This window comes from Quercus lobata, chromosome 4 (genome assembly GCF_001633185.2).
Source record: "Quercus lobata isolate SW786 chromosome 4, ValleyOak3.0 Primary Assembly, whole genome shotgun sequence".
Lineage (NCBI taxonomy): Eukaryota > Viridiplantae > Streptophyta > Magnoliopsida > Fagales > Fagaceae > Quercus > Quercus lobata.
Genome location: NC_044907.1, coordinates 95949202 through 95974667, shown reverse-complemented (window position 1 = coordinate 95974667; position 25466 = coordinate 95949202). Strand labels below are relative to the sequence as shown.

Sequence of the window (25466 nt, the reverse complement as noted above, 5' to 3'; positions counted from 1 at the left end):
ACGGAGTTTATTGTAGCAGCTAAATTCTTAACTAAAAGAGCTCTTAATATAGACGCCATAGCAAAGACTTTCACTCCCCTTTGGAGATCGAAAAACGGCTTCAGAATTAAAAAGGAAAGTGACCATGTGGTTTTATTTTCTTTTGATGATAAGAGCGAGATGGAGAAAGTTATGGAAGCTGAGCCCTGGAGTTTTGATAAACGTTTAATGGTCTTGCAACGGTATGGAAGGGAAATGGACGTAGGAGATATGGAGTTTAAAAAGGTGACATTTGGGTGCAAGTTCATGATCTTCCAATAAGATTCCGGACAAAAAAGATTGCCGAACAGTTGTGTGAAGCGATTGGTGAGGTGAATAAAGAGACTACTGAAGCAGAATCAGAGGGAGATAATTTTATGAGGGTTCGGGTTACAATAGATATCACCCAACCTTCGAGCAGAGGAAGAGTGGTCTTACTTGACAGTGGTAAGGAACTGTGGGTGCATTTCAAGTATGAGAGGCTTCCAAGTTTGTGCTTTTGGTGTGGATGCTTGGGGCATGAAAATAGGGACTGCGAACTATGGGTGGAAAGTGAAGGAAGCCTTCTGCCTGAGTCACAGCAGTTCGGCCCCTGGTTGAAGGCAGCACCGTTTGTCCCATCTAGGAAGTATGTGGTGAAAGTGCCTGGAATCTTCAATGCTAAAAAAGCTGATGCAGCGACGGCAAAGCCCAGAATAGCGAAGCAAACACCGGTGGTGGTGGTCCGGTCAGGCAAGCTTGCGCCAGAAATTGTAAGGTCCGAAAATATTTTTACACTACCAGAAAGTATTTTGCTGGAAAAGGAAGGTTTTGATGTTCACAAGGCAGAAAACAAAGAGCCGGATTTACAGGAGGCAAATATTCAAGATACAAGGCAGTCAACTATGGGAGGGAAAAAGGGAGATGTGACAATACAACATGTTGGGTCAGCCAAAGAAATGGTGTCAGGACAGACTTTTGAAGATGTATTAGGTGAGATAGATAAAGAAATAGGAAAGTATGATTCTAGAAGTGTAGGGGCAACAGGTTCTGAAGTTAGCATGGGAAAGGAAAATTTGGTGGGCCACCTAAATATCAAGAAAGCCATGTTGCAGTGTACACCATCAAGGCCAGCCCACTTGTCCTTTTCTCCTAGAGTACCTTTGGCAGATATTCCAAATTCTTTGGTCAGTCACGGGTCTGTGGAGGGGACATGGAAAAGAATTCCTAGAATTGGGTTGGTAGCTGATGCATGTATGTCTGAGCCAGTGGGAGGGAAAAGAAGTTTAGGAAGTGGCTCAAACCAAACTGAGTTACCCAAAAAAAGAAGGGTTTCACAGGGAGGTGCAACAAAAAATAAGATATTGGCAGAGGCTGGTAACCAGTCCTGCTAGAAGCAATGAGTCTGTTATTATGGAACTGTCGTGGACTTGGGAATCCACGTACAGAGAATGAGCTTGTCAGTTTGATACAGGCAAAAGATCCCTCTGTCGTGTTTATAGCCGAAACATGGACAGATGAAGCAAGGCTAGATCGTACTTTGAGTAAGATTAATTTTGATCAGAAATGGGTGGTTCCAAGGCAAAATAGAGGCGGTGGTTTAGTTTTGTTTTGGAAAAATTCGATTAATGTTGATGTGATAGATTCTCACAGGTATTTTATTGACACGGTCATTGATGGGAACACTGCAAATGCTTGGCGATTCACCGGATTTTATGGCGAGCCCGAAACCCATAGGAGGAGTGAGGCATGGAGCAAATTGAGAAGCCTAAATTCTAGAATGAATATTCCTTGGATTTGTGGTGGAGATTTTAATAAAATAGTTCGTAAAGAGGAAAAATGGGGTGGGATTTCTAGAGATCACAATCAAATGCAACTGTTCCGAGATGTGATCGATGAATGTCAATTTATGGATATGGGATATGTGGGGCCTAAATTCACATGGGCGAAACACTATGCTGATGGGCATTCTATAAGAATAAGACTGGATCGATGCTTGGCTACAAATTCTTGGTTCCAAAAATTCCCAGGTACGAGAATTCACCATCTTAGCTGTATGTCTTCGAATCATTCTCCTGTTTTGATCAATTTGTTAGGGTTGCCTGAACCTAGGAAGAAGAGATGTTTTAGGTTCGAAGAAATGTGGTTATCGGATCTAACATGTGGTGAAACGGTCAAGGAAGTTTGGAGTAATACAAGGGAGCCGAACCTAAGCATAGCCATTCTGAAAAAAGTGGCTAAATGTGAACAAGAGTTAACATGGTGGAATAAGCACAACTTTGGGCACGTGAGAAGGGAGTTAGAGATTAAGAAGAAACAACTTGTATTGGCTAAGAATGAGGCTATGGTGAGTGGGAATAATACTCGGGTTAGAAGTCTGAGAGAGGAGATTAACTCTCTACAAGATCGGGAATCAAGGATGTGGTGTCAAAGATCAAGGGTGCTGTGGTTAAGCAAAAGGGACAACAACACAACTTTTTTCCACAGCAAGGCTACAAAGAGATTTAGAAAGAATCTAATCAGAGGGATAAGAGATCGAAATGGAGCCTGGTTGACCAACCAAGAGGAAATAGGGCATGTGATGGAAAGTTACTACAAAGACCTTTTCTCCACCTCCAATCCGATCCTTGTAGCTGAATCTCTAGAGAAAATCCCATGCAGGGTGACTAATGAGATGAATGTGGAACTGATGAAGGAATTTACAGAATTGGAAGTTAAGGAAGCCTTGAATCAGATGGCTCCCCTAAAGGCTCCGGGTCCGGATGGTATGCCTTCGTTGTTTTACCAACATTTTTGGGTGACGATGCAACATGATGTTACTTCAGCCATCCTCTCATGGTTGAATTCAGGTACCCTACCCGAACCGATTAACCATACTCTCATTACTCTCATTCCTAAAATTGCTAATCCTGAACATGTGTCTGAGTTTCGCCCCATTAGTCTTTGTAATGTCCTTTACAAGATTTATTCTAAGGTCTTAGCAAATAGATTGAAAATTTTTTTACCTCTCTTAATTACTGAACATCAATCTGCCTTTGCTAAGGAAAGACTTATTTCAGACAATATTATGGTTGCTTTTGAGACCCTTCACCATATGAAGCAACATAATTCAGGGAAGCATGGGTTTATGGCTATCAAATTAGACATGAGTAAAGCCTATGATCGGGTGGAATGGGTGTATCTGGAGAGGCTTTTGGAAAAAAATGGGTTTCTGTGATAGATGGGTAGCTCTTATGATGAGTTGCGTGAAATCAGTGTCGTATTCTATCATGGTGAATGGTGAGCCAACTGGGATGATCTATCCAAAGAGAGGAATTAGACAAGGAGACCCACTATCTCCTTTCCTTTTCCTTTTATGTACGGAAGGACTTCATGCTCTCATAAAACACTCGGCGAGGAATGGGGATATTAAAGGTTTTTCCTTGTGCAAACGAGGCCCAAAGCTAACCCACTTATTTTTTGCAGATGATAGCTTGCTTTTCTGTAGGTCAATTCCTGAGGATTGCCATAATGTGCTAAAGATTTTGGGTGAATATGAGGCTTGGTCAGGGCAAAAAATTAACAAAGAGAAGACCGCAATTTTCTTTAGCAAATCTACCACGGATGAAGCAAAATCAAGCATAAAGAACCTCTTCCAAGTCCAAGAAGTGAAGTCCTATGAGAAATATTTGGGGCTCCCCTCTTTTGTTGGGAGGGGAAAAAAGGCTAGCTTCAACTACATAAAAGAAAGGGTTTGGAGGAAACTCCAAGAATGGGAGGGTAAATTGTTATCTCAAGCAGGGAGAGAGGTCTTAATCAAAGCTGTGATCCAAGCTATCCCTACTTATGCCATGGGATGCTTTAAATTACCATTGGGGCTCTGTGACGATATTGAAGCAATGATTAAGAAGTTTTGGTGGGGGCAAAGAGGAAATAGAAGAAAAATTCATTGGATCCAGTGGAGCGAATTGACTAAATCCAAAATGGTGGGTGGAATGGATTTTCGCGACTTGGCTCATTTTAATGACGCCCTTTTGGCGAAACAAGTGTGGCGGCTTTTGCACAACAAGGAAACCCTTTTTTACAAAGTTTTTAAGGCCAAGTTCTTCCCCAACACTTCTCTTTTAGAAGCTAAGGAAACAAGTTTGGGATCCTATGCTTGGAAGAGTATTCTTTACGGCCGTGATGTTATCCTTGACGGTGCTTGTTGGAGGGTGGGGAATGGAAAGTCCATAAAAATATGGCAACACCATTGGCTGCCTCGAAAACATCCAACCAAGATCCTCTCTCCAATGGTGGAAACAATGGAAGAAGCCACAGTGGATTGCTTAATTAATGAGGAAACGAGAACTTGGAATGTTGCTATGATTGATGGAATTTTTGCTCCACAAGAAGCTGAGGAAATAAAGAACATCCCACTGGCTAGAGAAGACTCTGAAGACTCTCTGTATTGGCCGTGGGAGCATGATGGGAGGTATAGTTGCAAAACGGGCTACCGCTTCTTGAAGGAAGATGAAGTTGGTTTTCAAGTGCCTGTGCACCAAGAGCATGAGGAAGGGTTATGGAAGAAGGTTTGGGCCCTTGACTGTCCATATAAAATAAAAAATCTCAACTGGAGAGCTAGCCGTTACTCTCTCCCTACTAAGTGCAATCTATATAGACGGACGGTTATTACAGAAGACTGCTGTGACCGATGCAAGGAAGAATCTGAAGACATGTTGCATGCAGTGTGGAGTTGCAAAAAACTGGATGGGGTTTGGGGAGCAAACAGTTTGTGGAATTTTCGGAATCAACAGAGCTTTGCAAGTTTTAGTGAGCTTTTGGCCTGGGTCTTCGATCATCAAAGGAAACCGGATCTGTTTGCCTTCATTATCTGGTCCATTTGGCACCAAAGGAACCAGCTTCGGACTCAACAAGCTCATCGTCCCTTACAAAAAATTTCCCAGTGGGCACATGACTGTTTCAGTGAGTTTCAAGCGTTGAAAGAAGCACCATTACCCAGTAGACAGTTGAGAAGAATAAGATGGAAACCTCCAGACCAGGGAACGCTCAAGATCAACTTTGATGGCGCCATCTTCACCGAGGAAAAATGCTCCGGTCTGGGAATTGTGATTCGCGACGGGAAGGGCCTTGTTCTGGCCTCCATGGCAGCTCGGATTCCACAGCAACTCCGGCCTGAGGAGATCGAAGCACTGGTTGCATCCAAAGCCCTTGAGTTCGCAAGAGATTTGGATGTCACTGATGCAATCTTGGAGGGTGATTCTCTAATGGTGATGTCGGCTCTGAAGCTCAAGAATATTGGTCTTGCTCCGTTTGGGTTGTTGTTACAAGACTCTGTAGTCTTTTCTTCAGGTTTCACAAAATTGTCTTACTCTCACACTAAGAGAGAGGGCAACACAGTAGCACATAATTTGGCAAAATTAGCTTCTAATTGTACAAGTTGTGTAATTTAGATGGAAGATGTTCCACCTGTTGTAATGCCTTCTTACCAGGCTGACTTAGCTGGTATTTCCTAATTTAATGATAGTACTGTTTCTAAAAAAAAAAAAAAAAAAATCTGACGTCCTTTCTTGTATGCATTGTTTCCTTCATCAAGCTTCAATTTTTGCAAGTGTTTTTTTTTTTTTTTTTTTTGCATCTTTTTTTGTCAATCAATTGAATCACCTAAAACAAGTTAGAAAGAAATAGCCTTAAAAGCACTATCTTTTTTATTGCTAAATCATTGATTGGAGTCTATAGATATGCCATTGTAAATTATGGTATTTTTAGGATATAGATGGTGGAGTGGCATGGCACTTGAATGTACTATAATGCTTTCTAAAACCTCACCTTTTTTTTAGGTGCAATTCTATTTTTACAAAACTTAAGAGGCTGTTTGGATTGCAAATTTTGATAACTCAATTCTCAGTTTCCATAACTCATAACTCAAAAATGGCGGGACCCATAGCAAAAAGGTTGTTTGGCAAACGATAACTCTGTTTCCATAATTCTGTTTCCATCACTCAATTCTCTGATTTTTGAGTTATGAGTTATGGAAACTGAAAACACATTTTGGCTGTTTTTAGTTTCCATAACTCATAACTCAATGACATTTCTGTAAATAAACACACATGGAGGGAGCCACAGCCGTAACTTTTGACCACCTTTTGACTTTTTTTTTTTTTTTTTCACTTGTTTGGTCTTCAATTTTGGTTTTTTTTTTTTTTTTTTTTTTTTTTTTTTTTTCACTGGTTCGGTCTTCAGTTCGGTTCTTTTTTTTTTTTTTTTTTTTTTTTTTTTTTAAACTTCGGTGAGTTTGGGTACTAAAAAAAAAAAAAAAAAAAGCTGCACCGGCTAACAGATATGGGCTCACAAATAGTGTGAAAAATATTGAGTGATGAAATTGGGTGATGATGCCAAACGGGTGTGAAAAATTGAGTGATGAGTGATGAGTGATGGAAATTGAGTGATCAAAAAACTGAAACCAAACAGCCCCTAAGGCTCCTTGGAAGTTGGAAGACAATAAATATTAAACCCATGATACTTTGGGCCCATGGCTTCAACCATAAATTAATGTATCATTTGCTCAGCTTAATACAAATTTCAGAACTGAGAAACGCCAAGTAGTGGGAGACATGCTTTGGAAAAATTTATCATATTCTAAAAGGATCACTTCTTTTATAACACAAGGGCAGATTCGTCAGGCCTTATTTACATTCCATCAATTTCAAAGAGCTGGGTTTAAAATCACGGAGTTTCTTCTGTCAGAAATTGTAAGGGGCTGTGGGAGACTTGGTACGATAGAAGAGGGCAAGCAAGTTCATTGCATTGTATTCAAACATGGGTTTGATAGAGATATGATTTTGATGACTTCGCTTCTCAACATGTACTGTAAATGCATTGATATCAAAGAGGCACGCCGTGTTTATGATGAAATGCCCCAAAGAGATGTTGTTGTAAACAATAGCATGATTTTTGGGTTATGCCGGTGTCACTCGACATTGGATGCAATGACTTTGTTTGATAATATGTCTGAACGCGACGTGGGATCTTGGAATTCACTGATTTCAGGGCTTGCTCAAAACTCACAAGGAAGGAACACGTTGTTTTTGTTCAAGAAAATTTGAGTGGAGGGAGCTGAAGTTGATGTTATGACCATGTCCGGTGTTCTTTCAGTTTGTGCTGATCTAGCTGCTTTGGTTAACGATAAACAAGTTTATGGGCTAGTGATTAAATATGGGTTTGAGCTATATTTACCTGTTGGAAATGCCATCATTGACATGTATGCTAAATGTGGATGCATGGAAGATGCCTGCCAATTTTTCATGAACATGCCAATCAAGAATGTAGTTTCATGGACGTCTTTGATCGTGGGTTATGGAAAACATGGGTTAGGAAGGGAAGCTCTTGAGGCATTTGACAATATGGAAAGGGAAGGCATTGTGCCAAACAAGATCACATTCTTGGGAACCTTATATGCATGTAGTCATGTAGGATTAGTTCACAAAGGGTGGATGAATTTCAACACCATGGTACATAAATATTCCATCACACCCATGATAGAGCATTACACATGCATGGTGGATTTACTTGCACGAGCTGGGCATCTTGCGGAGGCTTATAATTTTGTGGAGAGGATGCCAATTAAGCCGAAGGCAAAGCTTCTAACAACACTTTTTAGTTCATGTTGTTCTCACATGAATGTAGAGCTAGCAAAGACTGTTGGACAGAGATTAATTGAATTGGAACCTGAAGAAGCAGGAACCTATATGTTGTTGTCCAACTTCTATGGAATTATTGGGGACTTGGAAGATGTAGCAAATGTGAGAAAATTGATGTCAAAGAGGGAAATAAGAAAAACAAAGGCATGTACATGGATTGAGATAGATAGAAAAGTCCATAGCTCTGAATTAGGAGATGGGTCTCATCCCCTTAACAAAGAGATGTACAATTACTTGAAAAATCTTGTTAAGAATGTTAGAGATATATATTAGACATATTAGCCTAATGTAATAGGCCCAAGCCCATTCCTGCTTGTACTAGTAGTCTAGGGTTTAGTCGTCTATATATACTCATGTTAGGGTTCATTGTAACACAGGTTATTATACTACACTCTCATACAATAAAGATGAACCCCTTAAGGGATTCCTCCGTGGATATAGGCCGTAAGGTTGAACCACGTAACCCTCGTGTTCTCAGTGTTCCTATTCTATGCTTTCTTTTCCGTAACTACTCTAGCATACATAACATGATATAACACATCACGTTGCTAATATTACTAATTAATATTTAACATGGTATCAGAGCCAAACTCCGTTCTTGGCATCAAACAAACATCTCTAGCAAGCAAAGAAGATTCTCACGTGCACACCACTATCAAAAGTCACATGCTTGTCGCCTGGATCTAGACTCCACGGCATCTCGCAGCCGCTATGGCTCTCACTGCTGTGTCCAGATCTTCAAACCCAAGCAATCAGTGTCTCTCCCTATCAGTGCACATCAAGCCTTCTCCTGATGAAACCAACAAGACATACGTGCTCCACGGCATATCGCGACCAAAACCCAGAAACCCGACCACCAACGGCAGCCGCACGCGCCACCACGTGTGACAAATGGCTCCTGGAACTCTCACACGCGCCGCCAAAGATTCTCGACTCCCAACTCGGATCTCAATTACATGCGTCGCCAAGACGGCCTTGTCGTCCACCGATCCACTTGGCTTGAGAATCTGGTAATCATACGAGGTCACACGCGCCAACACGCGTTGCCTGCGTTTCCGGATCTTTCCCACGCACCGCCACGATTTTCGATTGTGTAGTTCATCCGTTCGCCACACGCGCCGTCCTATCGGCCATGTCGACCACCGATCTGCCTACGGAAGAAATATGGCATTCAACCGATGTTGCACGTGCCTCCACGCGCTACCTGGGTTTCTGGCTTCTCCTCCACGCGCCGGTGAACATCGCATGCTCCTGCCAGGCGCCGGAAAACTACTGCTGATGTCATCTGACATCACCGGATGACGTCATCACTCCACGTCAGCAGCAATGCAAGCACCTCCACATCAGCCCTAGTCCACATCATCGACACGTCATCAGCCACGTCAGCAGTTTTGTCTCGTCAGCACCACGTCACCTAGCTGACCGTTGACCCGGACCGACCTGACCCGGACCACCCGAATCTGACCCATGAGCACTTTGACTGTTGACTTTGACTCTGGACCAGTTGACTTTGACTTTTTGCGTTAACCTTTGACCAGAAGTCAAAATTTCCAAAAGGGCCTATCTTGCTCAGTTTTTCGCATAGATTCCGATTTTGGGCTCCGTTTCTGCATTTGAGACTTCGAAATTAGTCAATTGGCACATTCTTCATTATGGTTTCTTCAAAGGCATTCTTCAAGGCATCTCCAAGTAATCTTCTCATGCTTATCCAACCTCAAGCCTTCATCGAGCTTCCGCCTTGAGTTTGAGGGAGGGTGTTAGAGATATATATTAGACATATTAGCCCAATGTAATAGGCCCAAGCCCATTCCTGCTTGTACTAGTAGTCTAGGGTTTAGTCGCCTATATATACTTATGTTAGGGTTCATTGTAACACAGGTTATTGTACTACACTCTCATACAATAAAGATGTAGCCCTTAAGGGATTCCTCCGTGGATGTAGGCCGTCAAGGCTGAACCACGTAACCCTCGTGTTCTCAGTATTCCTCTTCTATGCTTTCTCTTTCGCATCCACTCTAGCATACACAACATGGTATAACACATCACGTTGCTAATATATTTAACAAAGAAGATGAAGAATAGTGGATATGTGCCTAACACAAGCATGGTTATGCAAAATGTGGATGATCACACAAGGGAAGAGAAGGTTCTTAGTCATAGTGAGAAATTGGCCATTACTCTTGGCCTGATTACAGTGTCGGCCCAAGACATTTTGGAGCCTAAGGCGAGAACTAAAAATGGGGCCTTTTTTATACTTATATATTAATTAAATTAATGTTTATTTAATATTTAATATTATAATATATTTCATTTAAAATCTATTTTTCTTGTCTTTTAAGATGCAAATTGACTAATTAAATTTCATTAGCTTCTAACACTTTTTGGTGAATTTCTTGCTCATTTGTGATATTTTCATCTAAATTTTGTGTTATATTTTGTTTATTACTAATAACAAATTTATCCATGATCCTTTCTTAGACTCAATTAATTTTTCTTCTTTTTTTCTTTTTTAAGTTTTTCATATCTAAATGCATATTTTCTAGTAGACATTTCTAATCAAACAATATATTTATAAAGACTAAAATAAAAAATAACTTTCAAGTGTAGAGCAAATGAGAAATAAAACCTAATTTATATAAAAAGTATTGTTGTAGTTTTACCGAACAATAACAAGTTTTTAGCAATCTCAACTTGCATAAATAAAGACTTATTCAATGTATTACCACTAACTAAAAAATATATATATATATAAACACAAGATTAAATTTTTTTAAAAAATAATTAAGCACAAGCATAACATAAGGCTTATTAATAAGACCTACCCACAAAAAAAAAAACACAAAACAAATCCTATCTATAACCCCCAAAAAAAAAAAAAAAAACTAAACTTGAAGCCCAAACAAACGTGAAGCCAGTCCAGGCAGCCATAAACTAAAAAAAAAAAAAAAAAAAATAGGGCCCAATCTTACCTCTCTATATATATATATATATATATATATATATATATAAAATTGAAACTTTTGAAGCTCCCATAGTTTTCCACGTCAGCATAATATTAAAAAAAAATAAAAAAACGTAATAAAACTTTTTTAAAACCCGACTCTCCCTTTTGCTTTCACAATGCTATGCCAAAGCCCAAACCGGCTCTCCAAATCCCCGATCTCCACCTTTGACAAACAGAATGCAGACCCTTTTTCTTTCCTCCACCATTTTCCTTCTCCTTCCTTCAAAACAAAAAACAAAATCCCGACTATTAATGAACTGAGCGTAAGAAACCTCCTTCTCTCCCATTCCGGTCTCTATCTCCAATGATCCAAAAAACCCAATCATTGCTTTGAGGTACGCTTCTTTTCATCTTCTTAATTGTTTCTCCCTCAACCTCAGGCCTTAAATCTCTCTCTCAATTGAAGTTTTCTGTTTTCAACTTTTCCGGTCCCAAAAGAAAATAAAAATAAAGAGAAGATGAAAGAGATGACAGGGAGATACGGAGGGCACTGTGAGAGAAAAAAAAAATTGATGGAGAATCTCAAAGAAGAAAAGGGAATGAAGATAATGAAGAAAGGAAAACAAAAGTTACGGTGAAAAAAAAAAAAAAAACAAAACCATAAGAGAAGTTCCAGTGAATAAAAGAAAGAGAAGAAAAAAGAAGTAGAGAGAGATGAAAAAGAGTTACAGCTCTAAGATAATAATAGGGAGGTGTAGATTTTAGCAAAAGTGAAAAAGGATGCTTCGTAGAAGGTGCGTGATATATAAACACCCTTCTATATTTACTAAATTACAAAAATGCCAATTTGCTCTTTTTTTTTTTTTTTTTTTTTTCCTTTAAAACTTTCAATTTACATCGCTTTTTAGAGTTCCTTTTACTGTATATTAGATTAATAATAATAATAATCTAAAAATGATTTATTATCTGGAAATTTGGATCAACGATTTCGTTTTTTTTTTTTTTTTTTTTGGGTAGAGCTTAAGATCAAATTGTATCGATTAGCAGAATTAGACCCACAACCCCAATCGAAGGTGTATACAGTTAGACTTAAAATCTTTTGGGCCAATATTTCAGGTCATAACTTTGGGTTTGAGGTGCAGAAAAAACCGGCTAACTTGGAGTGGGGTCTTGATTTTTTTTTTTTTTTTTGAGAAGTGGGCTTGATAATATATATGATATTATCAAATAAAATTTTTCTTCAACGATATCATTGCATATTGCATGATAGTGGGCTTGATAGTATACCATTGGGTTTTCATTAGATAAGTTTTTATATCATGATCTTATTTTTTATTTTTTATTTTCATATTAAGGAAGTTATCAATAGCTTGTCTGTGCATCGCACAGGTTAGCAACTAATTATCTTAACAACTAAATGGAAGAGAAAGCTAAGTGCCCAAAAATTTTATACCCGAACCTCAGAACCTGATACGGTGAGCAGAGCTGCAGACGTTGAGAGAGGCGGATAGCAGTCTGAGCAGAGAATCAGATTCAGAGAAAGAATGAGAGAGGCGGTCCAGCGTCCAGGCGGAGGAAGCTTGCTGCCTTGCTTGAGCCGTTGAGCAGATGAGAACAGTGGACAGAATCAGAGAGAATGAGAGACAGAGAGAGACCATAGTTTTATTTATTCAATCTTACTATGTATTCATGTGTCATGAATCATGACCAAAGTTTTGATCGCCTAGCTTCTAAAAAACGAAACAATTTTGGGTTCCAAATTTTCCATACAATTCATCCATGACCAGTTCGCCGATCCCGGTGGATCTCTTTGTGTCGAAAAAACATCCAGGCCTTACAGGTGCCGATCTCGGGTTCGCCGATGCCTCTGGTAATGTTACTTTCAGACTCAACCGTCAATCCTCACCTAAAAATAAGAGGCTATTCCTCCATTCCACGGGAAATCCCCTAATCTCCATCTACCGTTACCGCGTGAGTCTCTCTCTCTCTCTCTCTCTCTTTTTGGTTCTGCGTTTAATTTGCAATGCCCACCAATTGTTTGAAACAATGTCTAAACCAACATGTTTTTATTTTCCATTTTTGTTGATGAGCTAAAACTATGAAAGCATTGATAATATTATTGAAATTTGAAGGTCAAACACTTGCCAATTTGAATTTTGGTTATTGACTGAAAAATTATGTAGTTTAGAATGCACATTGCAAATGTTTGAATTAGAAAATTCTCAAACAACTCTATAATTAAGGAGGCTTATATGTGATTGAATTTCTAATTTTGGATATGGGTTTTGATTGGTTTAATGGCTGTTGTTGTAGAATGGGTCGTGGCAAGGCTTCACGGGTGAAGACGATCAAAAGCAGTGTATATTCAGAGTGCAGAGGACGGTGAACAAGCTCACCAGAACAGAGTTAGAGGTATTTCTTGTTGGTGAGAATGGGGAAGACTCAGCCTCTAAGCTAAAAGTGAAAGGTTGTCCTTTCCACAAGTCCTGCACTATCTACAGAGGCAATGACATTGTGGCTCAGGTACAAATAATTGATAAATGTTGCTAGCATTGAAAACTGAAGCCTTAATAAATCAGATTTGCTTTGCATTCTGTGGAATTTACTGAAAATTGCAACAAAGACATATTGTTTTAAGCCTGATCAGTAACTTTGCGGCCCCATAATTTGTTATTTACCGGAAGTTTAAGTACATGTTTGGTGTGTGTGATTTGTGTATAGACTAGAAATTATTGAAGATTTTTAACAACAGCATGCATTGGATAACTGGACAAAGCAATATGTGCTTGGTGCACATTTAATAGCATTGCTCAACAAACTGCTTAATTAGCTACTCTCCGATAGGATACATGATTTTTGCTTTATGTTCTGAGCTTTTAAACCATGCTTTTCTTTTGTGGCCTTGTGTATCTTGTTGAGCTCTCAACTTGAACAGTTGAACTACATTACTCTTGCCGGGGAAGTTATATGTCTAGGTAACAGAACGACATGATTATCGAGTCTTATTCATCTCACAATAGATTTATCTAATTTCTCATGCATGAATTTTTTCTTTTCATATTTGTCATGGATTATCTCATGCTTCTTCATCTTGTCATTCCTTAAAATTATGTCTCATAGATTTGTCAAGAGCCACTAGCTGCTGCAATGTAAATGTTGTAGATTGGTTATATTTTTTTTTTTCCGCTTAATTTTATAATTACAATTTTATTCACGTTAGTTTTTAACATAAGGTCTCACTCTTATGTTTTGATGCAGACTAGCCTCATGTACAAGTTGCGGCAACTTTATGCTAAAAGGAATAAATTTCGACTAACCATATTTCCTGGATCTGATGATCATGCTTTGGTTGCGGCATTGGTTGTAATATTTCTAGATTGAAGATTATAGAATAAAGAAAAAAAGAATTTTCTTTTGCTTAGCTTAATACAAATTTCAGAACTGAGAAACGCCAAGTAGTGGGAGACATGCTCTGGAAAAATTTATCATATTCTAAAAGGATCACTTCTTTTATAACACAAGGGCAGATTTGTCAGGCCTTATTTACATTCAATCAATTTCAAAGAGCTGGGTTTAAAATCACGGAGTTTCTTCTGTCAGCAATTGTAAGGGGCTGTGGGAGACTTGGTACGATAGAAGAGGGCAAGCAAGTTCATTGCATAGTATTCAAACATGGGTTTGATAGAGATATGATTTTGATGACTTCCCTTCTCGACATGTACTGTAAATGCGTTGATATCAAAGAGGCATGCCGTGTTTATGATGAAATGCCCCAAAGAGATGTTGTTGTAAACAATAGCATGATTTTTGGGTTATGCCGGTGTCACTTGACATTGGATGCAATGACTTTGTTTGATAATATGTCTGAACGTGACGTGGGATCTTGGAATTCACTGATTTCAGGGCTTGCTCAAAACTCAGAAGGAAGGAACGCGTTGTTTTTGTTCAAGAAAATGAGAGTGGAGGGAGCTGAAGTTGATGTTATGACCATGTCCGGTGTTCTTTCAGTTTGCGCTGATCTAGCTGCTTTGGTTAACGGTAAACAAGTTTTTGGGCTAGTGATTAAATATGGGTTTGAGCTATATTTACCTGTTGGAAATGCCATCATTGACATGTATGCTAAATGTGGATGCATGGAAGATTCCTGCCAATTTTTCATGAACATGCCAATCAAGAATGTAGTTTCATGGACGTCTTTGATCGTGGGTTATGGAAAACATGGCTTGGGAATGGAAGCTCTTGAGGCATTTGACAATATGGAAAGGGAAGGCATTGTGCCAAACAAGATCACATTCTTGGGAACCTTATATGCATGTAGTCATGCAGGATTAGTTCACAAAGGGTGGATGAATTTCAATACCATGGTACATAAATATTCCATCACACCCATGATGGAGCATTACACATGCATGGTGGATTTACTTGCACGAGCTGGGCATCTTACGGAGGCTTATAATTTTGTGGAGAGGATGCCAATGAAGCCGGAGGCAAGGCTTCTAACAGCACTTTTTAGTTCATGTTGTTCTCACATGAATGTAGAGCTAGCAAAGACTATTGGACAGAGATTAATTGAATTGGAACCTGAAGAAGCAGGAGCCTATATGTTGTTGTCCAACTTCTATGGAATTATTGGGGACTTGGAAGGTGTAGCAAATGTGAGAAAATTGATGTCAAAAAGGGGAATAAGAAAAACAAAGGCATGTACATGGATTGAGATAGATAGAAAAGTCCATAGCTTTGAATCAGGAGATGGGTCTCATCCCCTTAACAAAGAGATATACAATTACTTGAAAGATCTTGTTAAGAAGATGGAGAATATTGGATATGTGCCTAACACAAGCATGGTTATGCAAAATTTGGATGATCACACAAAGGAAGAGATGGTTCTCAGTCATAGTGAGAAACTGGCCATTACTCTTGGCCTGATTATCACTCCCCCGGGAACACGTATCATGATAGTTAAGAATCTTAGAGTATGTGCAGACTGCCATTTATTTACTGCATTGGTTTCAAAGATTGAAGGAAGGGAGATTGTCACGAGAGATTCTAGCCGATTTCATCATTTCAATAATGGAACATGCTCTTGTGGAGATCATTGGTAGAGGTATGGGAGGATCTTTGCCATGAATGATAGTTCATGTGAACAATATAATTGAATGAATCTTTCTCATGCGTGTAAACTATAGAAATTGTCTTCAATAACTTAATTAAAATTATCCCCCCAAAGGCTCCTCTACTTATTTATAGGAGAAGCTGCCTGTCCCACTTTTGAAAATAAAATAAATAGCAAAAAAAAAATAAAAATAAAAATAAAAACAAACAAACAAACAAACAAAGAAACATAACAAAAAACTTTTGCTTATTACTGGTACTACAAAAACTAGAACAATTTTCTCAGCTCCCAAACAGAGGGCAAGCCCATGGAAGTTGTCGATCATTTCAGTTCATGAATTTTACTTTTACTAATATACCTCACTGAAAGGTTCCTACCCAGTGGGGTTTTCATTTTTCAAAGCAAAAAGTTGGCTGACGTGTCTGATTCTATTCTCCTATCTTTTATTTATTCTCCCATACTTCATATTCATGAGTCATGAACTTAGTTTTGATTGCCTAGCTAAGACAGTAGCTTCTAACTAACTAAGTAATATTGGGTTCCAATTTTCCATACAATTCATCCATGACCAGTTTGGCTCATTCGCCTATCCTGGTGGTTCTCTTTGTGTTGAAAAAACATCCAGACCTTACAGGTGGTGATCTCAGGTTCGAGGACACCTCAAAGTCAACCATCAATCCTCACATAATAATAAGAGGCCATTCCTTGATTCCAACAGAAATCCCCTAATTCCCATCTACTGTTACCATGTGAGTCTCTCTATCTCTATCTCTCCTTCTGTTCTGCATTTAATTTGCAATGCCCACCAATTGTTCAAAACAATGTTTAAATCAACAGTTTTTTTTTTTTTTTTTGGGTAAGTTACACAGGTAGCCATTCTAAAACTATGAAAGCATTTATAATGTGTACTCTAAATTATTAAATTTGAAGATGAAACTTCTATATGTTGCAACTTGCATGTTAATCTTGAATTTGGTTATTGATTGAAAAATTTTGTAGTTTAGAATGCACTTTGCAAAAAGTAACTTGTATAATTAAGGTGCTGTGTATGTGATTGAAGTTCTAATTTTGGATAAGGGTTTTGACTAGTATAATGGGGATTGTTGTAGAATGGGTTGTGGCAAGGCTTCAAGGCCGGTGAAGACGATCAAAAGTAGTGTTTATTCAGAGTGTAGAGGACGGTGAACAAGCTCACCAGAACAGAGTTAGAGGTATTTCTTGTTGGTGAGAATGGGGAAGACTCAGCCTTTACGTTAAAGGTGAAAGGTTGTTCTTTCCAGAAGTCCTGCACTATCTACAGAGGAAATGATATTGTGGCTCAGGTACAAATAATTGATAAGTGTTCCTAGAAATGAAAACTGAAGCCTCAATGAATCAGATTTTGCTGTGTGTTCTGTGGAATTTATTTAAAGATGCAACAAAGATTAAATTGTTTTAAGCTTTGATCATCACCTTGTGGCCCCATAATGTGTTATTGCTAGAGGTCATGCCCTGCCAATGAGGTTTAAGGATATGTTAGGTGTGTATGATTTGTGTACAGACTAGAAATTATTGAGGATTTGTAACAACAGCGTACATATGATGATGGGACAAAAGCAATATGCACTTGTATAAATTTAATAGCATTGCTCTTCCTCTTTGCTCAACAAACTGTTTAGTTAGCCCACATGACTTCTTCTTTGTTGTTCGGCTTAATGTTCAGAGCTTTTAAACCATGCTCTTCTTAGTACCACTGCCGAGTGCCGTAATCTTTTAAACCATGCTCTTCTTAGTACCACTGCCGAGTGCCATATTATTGGGGTAACTCTTTTACTTGCACATACTGCACCAATGTTGGCCCACATATGAGGGGGAGTGTTAGAATAATCAGTAATTTAACACTAGAAAAAGTTAAAATTGATTAGACTCACCATTTTCTAATTGCTTAAACTTTTGGGATAATCAATAATTTAACACTAGAAAAAGTTAAACTTGATTACGTTTGCTGCTGATTACTGCATATTTTGACCTTTATCTGCCTAATCTGCAGTGCTGTTCTTGGTGGTTCAAAAGAAGGCGATGAAACTACTTTTGTGTCCAGAAATACATTGATCTTGATATTTGAGGAGGTTTTCAGAAAGTTACTCAGTTTTGTTCTGGAGTCCTCTTTGACTTGGGTAGTTGGGTTAGGGATGCAGTTTCTCTGGTAGCTGCTGGGGTAAAGAATTTTGGGATGGAATTGGAAAGCTCTTTGAACATGTGTGAAATGGCTCTGTTTGCTCTTGAAGTACTTGATGGTAGCTTCTTTTGCTTGAAGACGCTTGGCGAGGAAAATGGACTAGTTACAGGTATTTTAGCTGCAACATTTATTACTGACTGGGAGTTTAGCATAGGAACAGCAATAGGGGATGCAATTGATGATGAATCCGGGAAAAGAATTAAGGCTAGGTTGGATTTTGGTGAATCAGTGCATGCGTTTCATTGTAAGATAAGTAATCACTTCTGGAAAAGCCTCAGCATAAACCATAGGATGAGAATAGGAATTATCTTGACTCAGTCTATTCGTTCCGCTGTTTTCAATGAAGATAGACTAAATGCCGATAAAATCACATCTTTGTGCTGCCTGTGGATGATTGAAGTTCTTCAACGTCTTTGTCAATATCAAGATGAGGAACAAAATCTCATGGATCAGCTTCTAAGCAAGAATGATACTTGGCCATTGTGGACTTTAACACCTCAAAGGGAATAGCTGCATTGGATGTCGAGAATGCAACCATTGATATTCATGTGAGTGGGCCTTTTGGATTACTTTTTCTGCTCTCTTGATATTTGTTGTTGATTGCTTCATATTATTTTTTTATATTTATTTTTTTGGCATTGCCAAGTTATTCTTGAGAATTCCTCTATAATCTTTTGCTTTGATTCTTTGTCTTGTCGATTTGGAGCATGGTAGCATGCTTAGTACTATTGCATTAATCTCTCCCCCCCACCCCCAACTAAGGTGTGCAGTTCGCATTGTTAGCATGATACTTATTTGTTGTGTCTGCTACTGGTTACTGCATCTGCTGTTTCTTTGATATTCTCTCTATTTTTATTCTAAACTAAAAAGTGTAGATCCTATTTCCTTAGAAGTTTTAAGTGAATCCCAATGTATGAACTCTATGGCCTACGTAAATTCCATCTCAGGACGGACAGAGGCATTGGAACTTCCATTGATGCCTCTAGCATGGATATAATTTTATGACTGTTGTTATTCCTTGAGTTATTAGTTATGACCACTTGCATTGATGCTGCTTCTGCTATGGCTAAAAGCAAGAACTTAACACCATCCCATCTAGTACATATTCAAATCTTGTGAACTATGATCTTGTCAAAAATAGGCCTTTCCTGCAGGCCTTTGTCTGCTGTGACACATGACCAAGTAATGGTCAATCCGATATCATTTTAAGTTATACTTAACACAATAGTCCTTATACCAGATCCTGTACCCATGAAAAAAAGAGTATAATTGATTTTATTAAAATTCATGTTTTTACTTGTATAAATTGTGTGTGCAGTTTTTCAATCAGATATAAGAACTGTATGACTTACAAATTGCAAATATATGCCAAATGCAGGCCTCTGGGAGTAACAAGTTTGTTTCTTTCATCAACAAACTAATCTTGGAAATTGGTGTAGACACAGTCGTTGGTTTTGTTAAACATGATCCTTCTCCACCTGAGGAAGCAGCCAATGAAGAGGATACTGCTCGAGCCTGGCTTGCTGCTGAAATATTGTGCACATGGAAATGGCCGGGAGGCAGTGCTGTAGCTTGTTTCTTGCCTTTGCTGAGTTCATATGCCAAAAGTAGAACTTATTGTTTCCAGGAAATCTTCTTGGATTCCATTTTCAATATATTACTTGATGGTGCTCTTGTTTATGGAGGAAGAAGCGCACATAGTTTGTCTGTTGTGTGGCCTGCTTCAGATGATGTAGTCAAGGTTATTGAAGAACCCTTCTTGAGAGCTCTTGTATCTCTTCTTTTTACTTTGGTCAAAGATGATATATGGGAAACAAAGAAAGCTATGATAGTGTTTGAATTGCTTGTAAATAAGCTTTTTCTTGGCGAAGCAATAAACAGAAACTGTTTGAGAATTCTTCCTCCTCTTGTGAATATTCTTGTACGATCATTATGTAGAAGAAGCATTGCATCTGGTGAAACTGGTAGAGATGCTAATCTTGATTCTTTAGAGGAAAATCATATGCAGGAAGCTATTGAAGGCTGGCTCCAAAGACTTCTATTGTTCCCACCTTTGATTTTATGGCAAACAGGAGAAGGTAAATGCATTTTCTTTTCAATCAATAACAATAAGCTATTATTATGTGTTTCACAATATTTATTGACACTATTGATCGCATGCATGGAGTACAGGACCCACTCAAGAACCTAAACATAACTCAATACAAACATCACAGATTCTCTCTTTAATTTTTCTTTTTCTTTTTTTGGAAGAGGGAGAAAAGGGGGGGTGTGTACAGATCGATAATATAGAGAGTTGGTAGAAGATATAATATTTAGACCATTTAGCTTCTTGTTATTGGTAATTACACATGCACCCTATGGGTCTTAAACCCATGACCTCACCTTCCACTTGCTTTTACATGGAGAATGTGTCATTTGAGCTAGAGCTCATTGGCTAGTCCGTTTGATGTTTCGAGTTACATCAATATCCTACTTGGGACCATCAAGGGTACGTTTGGTATACTGAATGGAGATTACGACATGAATTGTAATCTTTATTACTAGGAATAAAATGTGATGTAATGTAATAACTAAACCTATTCATAAGTTTGGTTGTAAGTCATAACATTAGAATAAAACTTAAGATTTATTTTAGGAAACGTCTTACTCATACAATTATATCTCCTTAAAAATTGTTATTTTTTAAATTTAAGAGAGATATATGTTATTTTTTATGATTTTTTATTTTTATAATTGTTAGATGTATATGGAAAGTTTGTTTATTTGGAAATATATTAAATTTTGAAATTATTGCACTTACTAAGAAATAGCTAATACAACCCTTTTAAGAATGAATAGTTATTCCTCATTTTGAAGAATAGCTATTCATAAAGAATGACTATTTCTTATAATAAAAACATAACCAAACTAAAGAATAACTAAACCATAGGAATAACTATTACATTACCGTGCCTATTACAGTCTACCAAACATCCCCAAGTGACAGGGCCCACTTTAGTCATGTTTTACATGCAATGAAGGCCCATTGGTGGTTTCACAAACAGTTTATTTTAATGATGCATGGTATTTTGTTGTTAATGCTAGCATGTTATGTCTCTTGTAGATATGGAAGAATGGTTATGGTTGGTTATATCTTGTTACCCTTTAAGTACAATGGGAGGTATACAAGCATTGAAGCCAGAGAGAAACATAAGCGCTATTGAGAGAACACTCTTGCTTGAATTATTTCGAAAGCAGAGACATGTTGCTGGTGTAACTGCTGCAGCTAATCAGCTGCCAGTGGTGCAGATGTTGCTATCAAAGCTATTAGTTATTTCACTTGGTTATTGCTGGAAGGAATTTAATGAAGAAGATTGGGAGTTTTTGTTGTCAAATATAAGGCATTGGATTCAATCAGCAGTTGTAATGATGGAGGAAGTTGCTGAAAGTGTGAATGATGCTATCACTAGCATGTCTACTTCTGATAATTTGGAAATTTTTTCTCAAAACCTCAAGCAAATTGTTATGGTTTCAGATTCGTTTCCTATAGATATTGCTACAAATGCCCTCCTATCATTTTCTCTGTTTTCTGGGCCTCTTATACTCCAACAAGCAGAAGATGCAAATAATGTAAATCCCTTGAGAACAGAAAGATGGGATCCCATCAAAGATCGGATTCTAGAAGGTATTCTTCGCATATTTTTTTGCACTGGAATTGCTGAGGCTATTGCAAGTTCCTGTTGTCATGAGGCTGCATCTATTGTAGCATCTTTTCGACTTGAACATCCCTACTTCTGGGAGTTAATAGCTTCAAGTGTTGTTAATTCTTCGACACATGTTCGAGAAAGAGCAGTAAAGTCAGTTGAATTTTGGGGGCTAAGCAAAGGGCCCTTTAGCTCTTTGTATGCCATCCTTTTTTCCTCCAGACAAGTTCATTCGTTGCAGTTGGCCGCTTATTTTATGCTTTCAACTGAACCTGTGTCACATTTAGCCATCATTGGAGAAGATACTGCATCTTACCTGGTTGGTGATACTACAAGTGACCAGGATCCAAGCCGTTTGGATTTGTCATCAGAACAAAGAATCCATTTGAGGGAGGAAATATCTTGCATGATTGTGAAGTTACCTTATGAGGTTCTTGAAATGGATTTGGTGGCACCACAACGGGTAAATTTGCTTTATACATTAAATTTAATCCACTCTGCTCTGCTCTGTTTTCTTTTCTTCTTTTTCACACTTGTATCAATTTCATTATTCATATGATTGATATAAAAATTTGATGATTTCAGTAATATCCTGATATGTTAATCAATTTTTCAGGTAAATATCTTCCTTGCTTGGTCCTTGTTACTATCACATTTATGGTCGTTACCATCTTCATCATCTGCAAGGGAGAGATTGGTCCAGTATATACAAGATTCTGCAAATTCAGTGATTCTAGTTTGCCTTTTCCAGCATATCCCTGTAGAACTGTTCATGGCACATAGTCTGAAGAAGAAAGACACAGAGCTTCCTCCTGAGATAGCAGAAGTTGCGAGTGCAGCCACACGTGCCATTAAAACTGGTTCATTGTTGTTCTCAGTGGAATCTCTTTGGCCTCTTGAAGAAGTGAAAATAGCTTCGCTTGCTGGAGCAATATTTGGTTTGATGCTTTGTGTTCTTCCTGCTTTTGTTCGAGGGTGGTTTACCGATTTACGTGACCGTTCTACATCAACTGTAATTGAATCTTTTACAAGAGCATGGTGCAGTCCTGCTCTCATTGCAAACGAATTATCCCAGGTGTGCATGGTTTAAGGTGCATTTATTGTTTATAGGGAAATAAAATGTTTGTGTGATAAGCTCACTTTAAAATCTGAAATTGAACTTTTTTCTATGCCTCAAGATATAAATTTATTAGCTCTTGAATGCCCTCCAGAATCTATTATTATCAGTTGTGTGGAAATTAATTCTTTCTGGAAATGACAAAGCACTAATTTTTAAGTAGATCTTTTCACTTCGGTTGGATTTTTATGCTGGACATGGTGACAAGTGATCATTTAACGTCTCTTAATAAATGTGATTGTCATTGTTTTTAGACTTGATCCCTATTTATTATTTTATGATTAGGCACCACCTTGATTTGGTTATTTATAATAGATACTCTCTGGTATTAAAATAACTCTTTCCATTGATCATTAATTATTTGAGAACCACTGTAATACTGACATTGTTGCTTTTCCAATGCAGATTAAGAAAGCCGAATTTGCTGATGAGAATTTTTCAGTTAGTGTAAGTAAATCAGCAAATGAGGTTGTTGCAACCTATACAAAGGATGAAACAGGAATGGATCTAGTCATTCGTCTTCCTGCATCTTACCCATTACGCCCTGTGGATGTTGATTGTACGAGGAGCCTAGGAATCAGTGAAGTGAAGCAGAGAAAGTGGTTAATGTCTATGATGTCATTTGTCCGTAGTCAGGTATTTGTTATGCATATTAGTTCACCTTTCATTATTTTTGTTTGTTTCTTTTCTCTTCCTCAACTGATAGGGTCCGAGATGTGAAATCGTCCATTGGTGAACATGATTTGCTCATGGGACTATACCTGGATGTAGCAGCAGAAGTTGAACTTGAGTAGCTTAATCAGATGCAAGCAGTGTTGCCTGTAAATAAAATACAATTAGCAGTTTTCCATGGAGGGGAAAAAAGAGAGTTTGCGCGGGGGGGTGGTGGGCAGGCCACAGATAGATAAACTAGAGTTCCATTCAATTGGATGGCTGTGAGGCTAATCATGTTATGATTAGGATTAGTGCATTGACAATGAAGATAATGTACTTTGTTTCTATGATGCAGAATGGAGCTTTAGCAGAAGCTATCAGAATTTGGAAGAACAACTTTGACAAAGAATTTGAAGGTGTCGAGGAGTGTCCTATCTGTTACAGTGTCATCCACACTGCCAACCACAGCCTTCCTCGCCTTGCTTGCAAGACTTGCAAGCACAAGTTCCATTCAGCCTGTCTCTATAAGTGGTTCTCAACTTCTCACAAATCATCTTGCCCCCTGTGCCAGTCTCCATTCTGACCTAGTGATCAACCTGGAATCAGTCTCAATGAATTTTTCTTGTTTGATTGCACCGTATATCATTTAGCCAAAAGAAGTGGTTGATGGTATAATTGAAGAGTAGAAGCATACATCCAGAGAACATAGCTGTTAATTTCTTCTGCAAAATAACTCAAATGCATAAGCCAATACTCCTATTCTGGGCAGTGTTTTTTATAGTCCTTTGCTCTTTGCAAACCCCAGACTCGTTTAGTGGATGAAAGGGACAGCATAGGTGTAGAGGAAAAATTTGTAAGCTCCTCTCTCTCTCTCTCTTTCTCTCTGAGTCCAATATTCTTGTGATCCAAGAATTAATGATCATGCCTTTTGTTTTGTTCGGTGCTGGTAGCTAAAGCTTCCTTTGAGATCATAGATGAGATGCATTACACTGCGGCCAAATCAAAATCGTAAAATCTTTTTGAAAATGTTCTCAACCCTCAATGAGTTCTAATGAAGTTGAACGTTGTCTCCAAGTAACTACATACTTCTATTTAGGTTTTGAATGTTGGTTATTAGCTCATGCACATATGCAGAGAAATATACCCAGAATTTTGGGTACATTATATATGTAAATAGATCTAGTTTATGAAGTCCCAATTTTGTTTCCCTTTTAGAATCTCAGTAATGTTGAAAGGGTTGAAACATAGTGATATGCAATCTTGTTTGTTTTATAATGATTTTCTGCAGCTAAAAGTTCATTTGAATGTTAACGTTGCTAATGCTCATAACACCCTCCAGAATAGCTTTCAATCAGGACTGACCATTGGCTTGCTGGTACCCTTCATGTGCCCAAACATCATTATACTGATTAGTCTGGATAAGCCCTTCCCCATTCTCCAATAGAGAAAAAGGGAAAACAATGGATTCTGAAAATGGGGAAAAGAGGGAGGAGGTTAATGTAGGAATTTTTCCAACAGACTAACATTTCATTTGTTTCGATGTAAAATATTTTCAGGAAAATATTTTCCAATTTTACAGTGTTTGTTTTGTAGTAAAATATTTTCTGTCAAGCAAATCAACGTAAGCAAATTTATGTAAAATATTTTACACAAAATTTTGGTATAACACTTATGTAAAATATTTTACACAAAATTTTGGTATAACATTTTACATTTGCTCACTCTTTCGTACCTTGATACTTATAACTCTTTTTTACTCCCATAGTTACTTTATGCTCAAACTATCCCAAATCAGCTCTCTCTCCCAAAAAAAACCCAGCCACCTCTAGTCCCCTCTCCCACCAATCCCGCTCCAAGGTCTAAGGCACTATTGGCCGGCTTCAGCTTTTGCTGGCACTGTCCATCGCCGGTGATAACTCTCCCTTCCACTCTCAAGTTCTCTCTTCCCCACAAACCAGAGCCACCAAGGAGCTCATCACTCTCAGGTTTGTTGGGGCTCTTGCCATTCTCTCTTACCCATCTTGAACAGACAAAGAAAGTCACAAAGAGGCTTCTTGA

At 38.2% G+C, this 25466-nt stretch overlaps 2 protein-coding genes and 2 pseudogenes across 4 annotated transcripts; all 4 read left to right on the top strand.

Moving 5' to 3' along the window:
* Window positions 1-6550: 6550 nt before the first annotated feature.
* LOC115986240 lies at window positions 6551-7949 on the top strand (annotated as a pseudogene).
* A 4264-nt stretch (window positions 7950-12213) lies between these two features.
* On the top strand, window positions 12214-15284 carry LOC115987631 (protein LURP-one-related 7-like). 2 transcript variants are annotated; one of them, XM_031111218.1, is made up of 3 exons: window positions 12214-12591; window positions 12934-13143; window positions 13879-15284. In XM_031111218.1, the coding sequence occupies exons 1-3, from the start codon at window positions 12400-12402 to the stop codon at window positions 13999-14001; spliced, it is 525 nt and encodes a 174-aa protein (XP_030967078.1). In that variant the 5' UTR covers window positions 12214-12399; the 3' UTR covers window positions 14002-15284. The 2 variants fall into 2 exon arrangements, with proteins under 2 accessions (XP_030967078.1, XP_030967079.1); XM_031111219.1 differs by having other exon boundaries at window positions 13884-13948.
* Window positions 14080-15917, top strand: LOC115987629 (pentatricopeptide repeat-containing protein At1g25360-like). The gene has a single exon (XM_031111217.1). The coding sequence runs from the start codon at window positions 14088-14090 to the stop codon at window positions 15720-15722; it is 1635 nt and encodes a 544-aa protein (XP_030967077.1). The 5' UTR covers window positions 14080-14087; the 3' UTR covers window positions 15723-15917.
* Window positions 15918-15989: 72 nt separating this feature from the next.
* On the top strand, window positions 15990-24683 carry LOC115987628 (annotated as a pseudogene). Its single transcript, XR_004091161.1, has 8 exons — window positions 15990-16482; window positions 16843-17055; window positions 17763-18499; window positions 19330-20029; window positions 21058-22100; window positions 22254-22712; window positions 23160-23390; window positions 23764-24683. The product of XR_004091161.1 is annotated as an E3 ubiquitin-protein ligase listerin-like (transcript).
* The last annotated feature ends 783 nt before the right edge of the window (window positions 24684-25466 follow it).

Bases quoted from the DNA above. Each gene is read 5' to 3' on its own strand.
- LOC115987631 (XM_031111218.1), top strand. From the start codon at position 12,400: ATGACCAGTTCGCCGATCCCGGTGGATCTCTTTGTGTCGAAAAAACAT. The intron at 12,592-12,933 runs GTGAGTCTCTCT...CTGTTGTTGTAG, and splicing joins TCTCCATCTACCGTTACCGC to AATGGGTCGTGGCAAGGCTT. The intron at 13,144-13,878 runs GTACAAATAATT...GTTTTGATGCAG, and splicing joins GCAATGACATTGTGGCTCAG to ACTAGCCTCATGTACAAGTT.
- LOC115987629 (XM_031111217.1), top strand. From the start codon at position 14,088: ATGCTCTGGAAAAATTTATCATATTCTAAAAGGATCACTTCTTTTATA.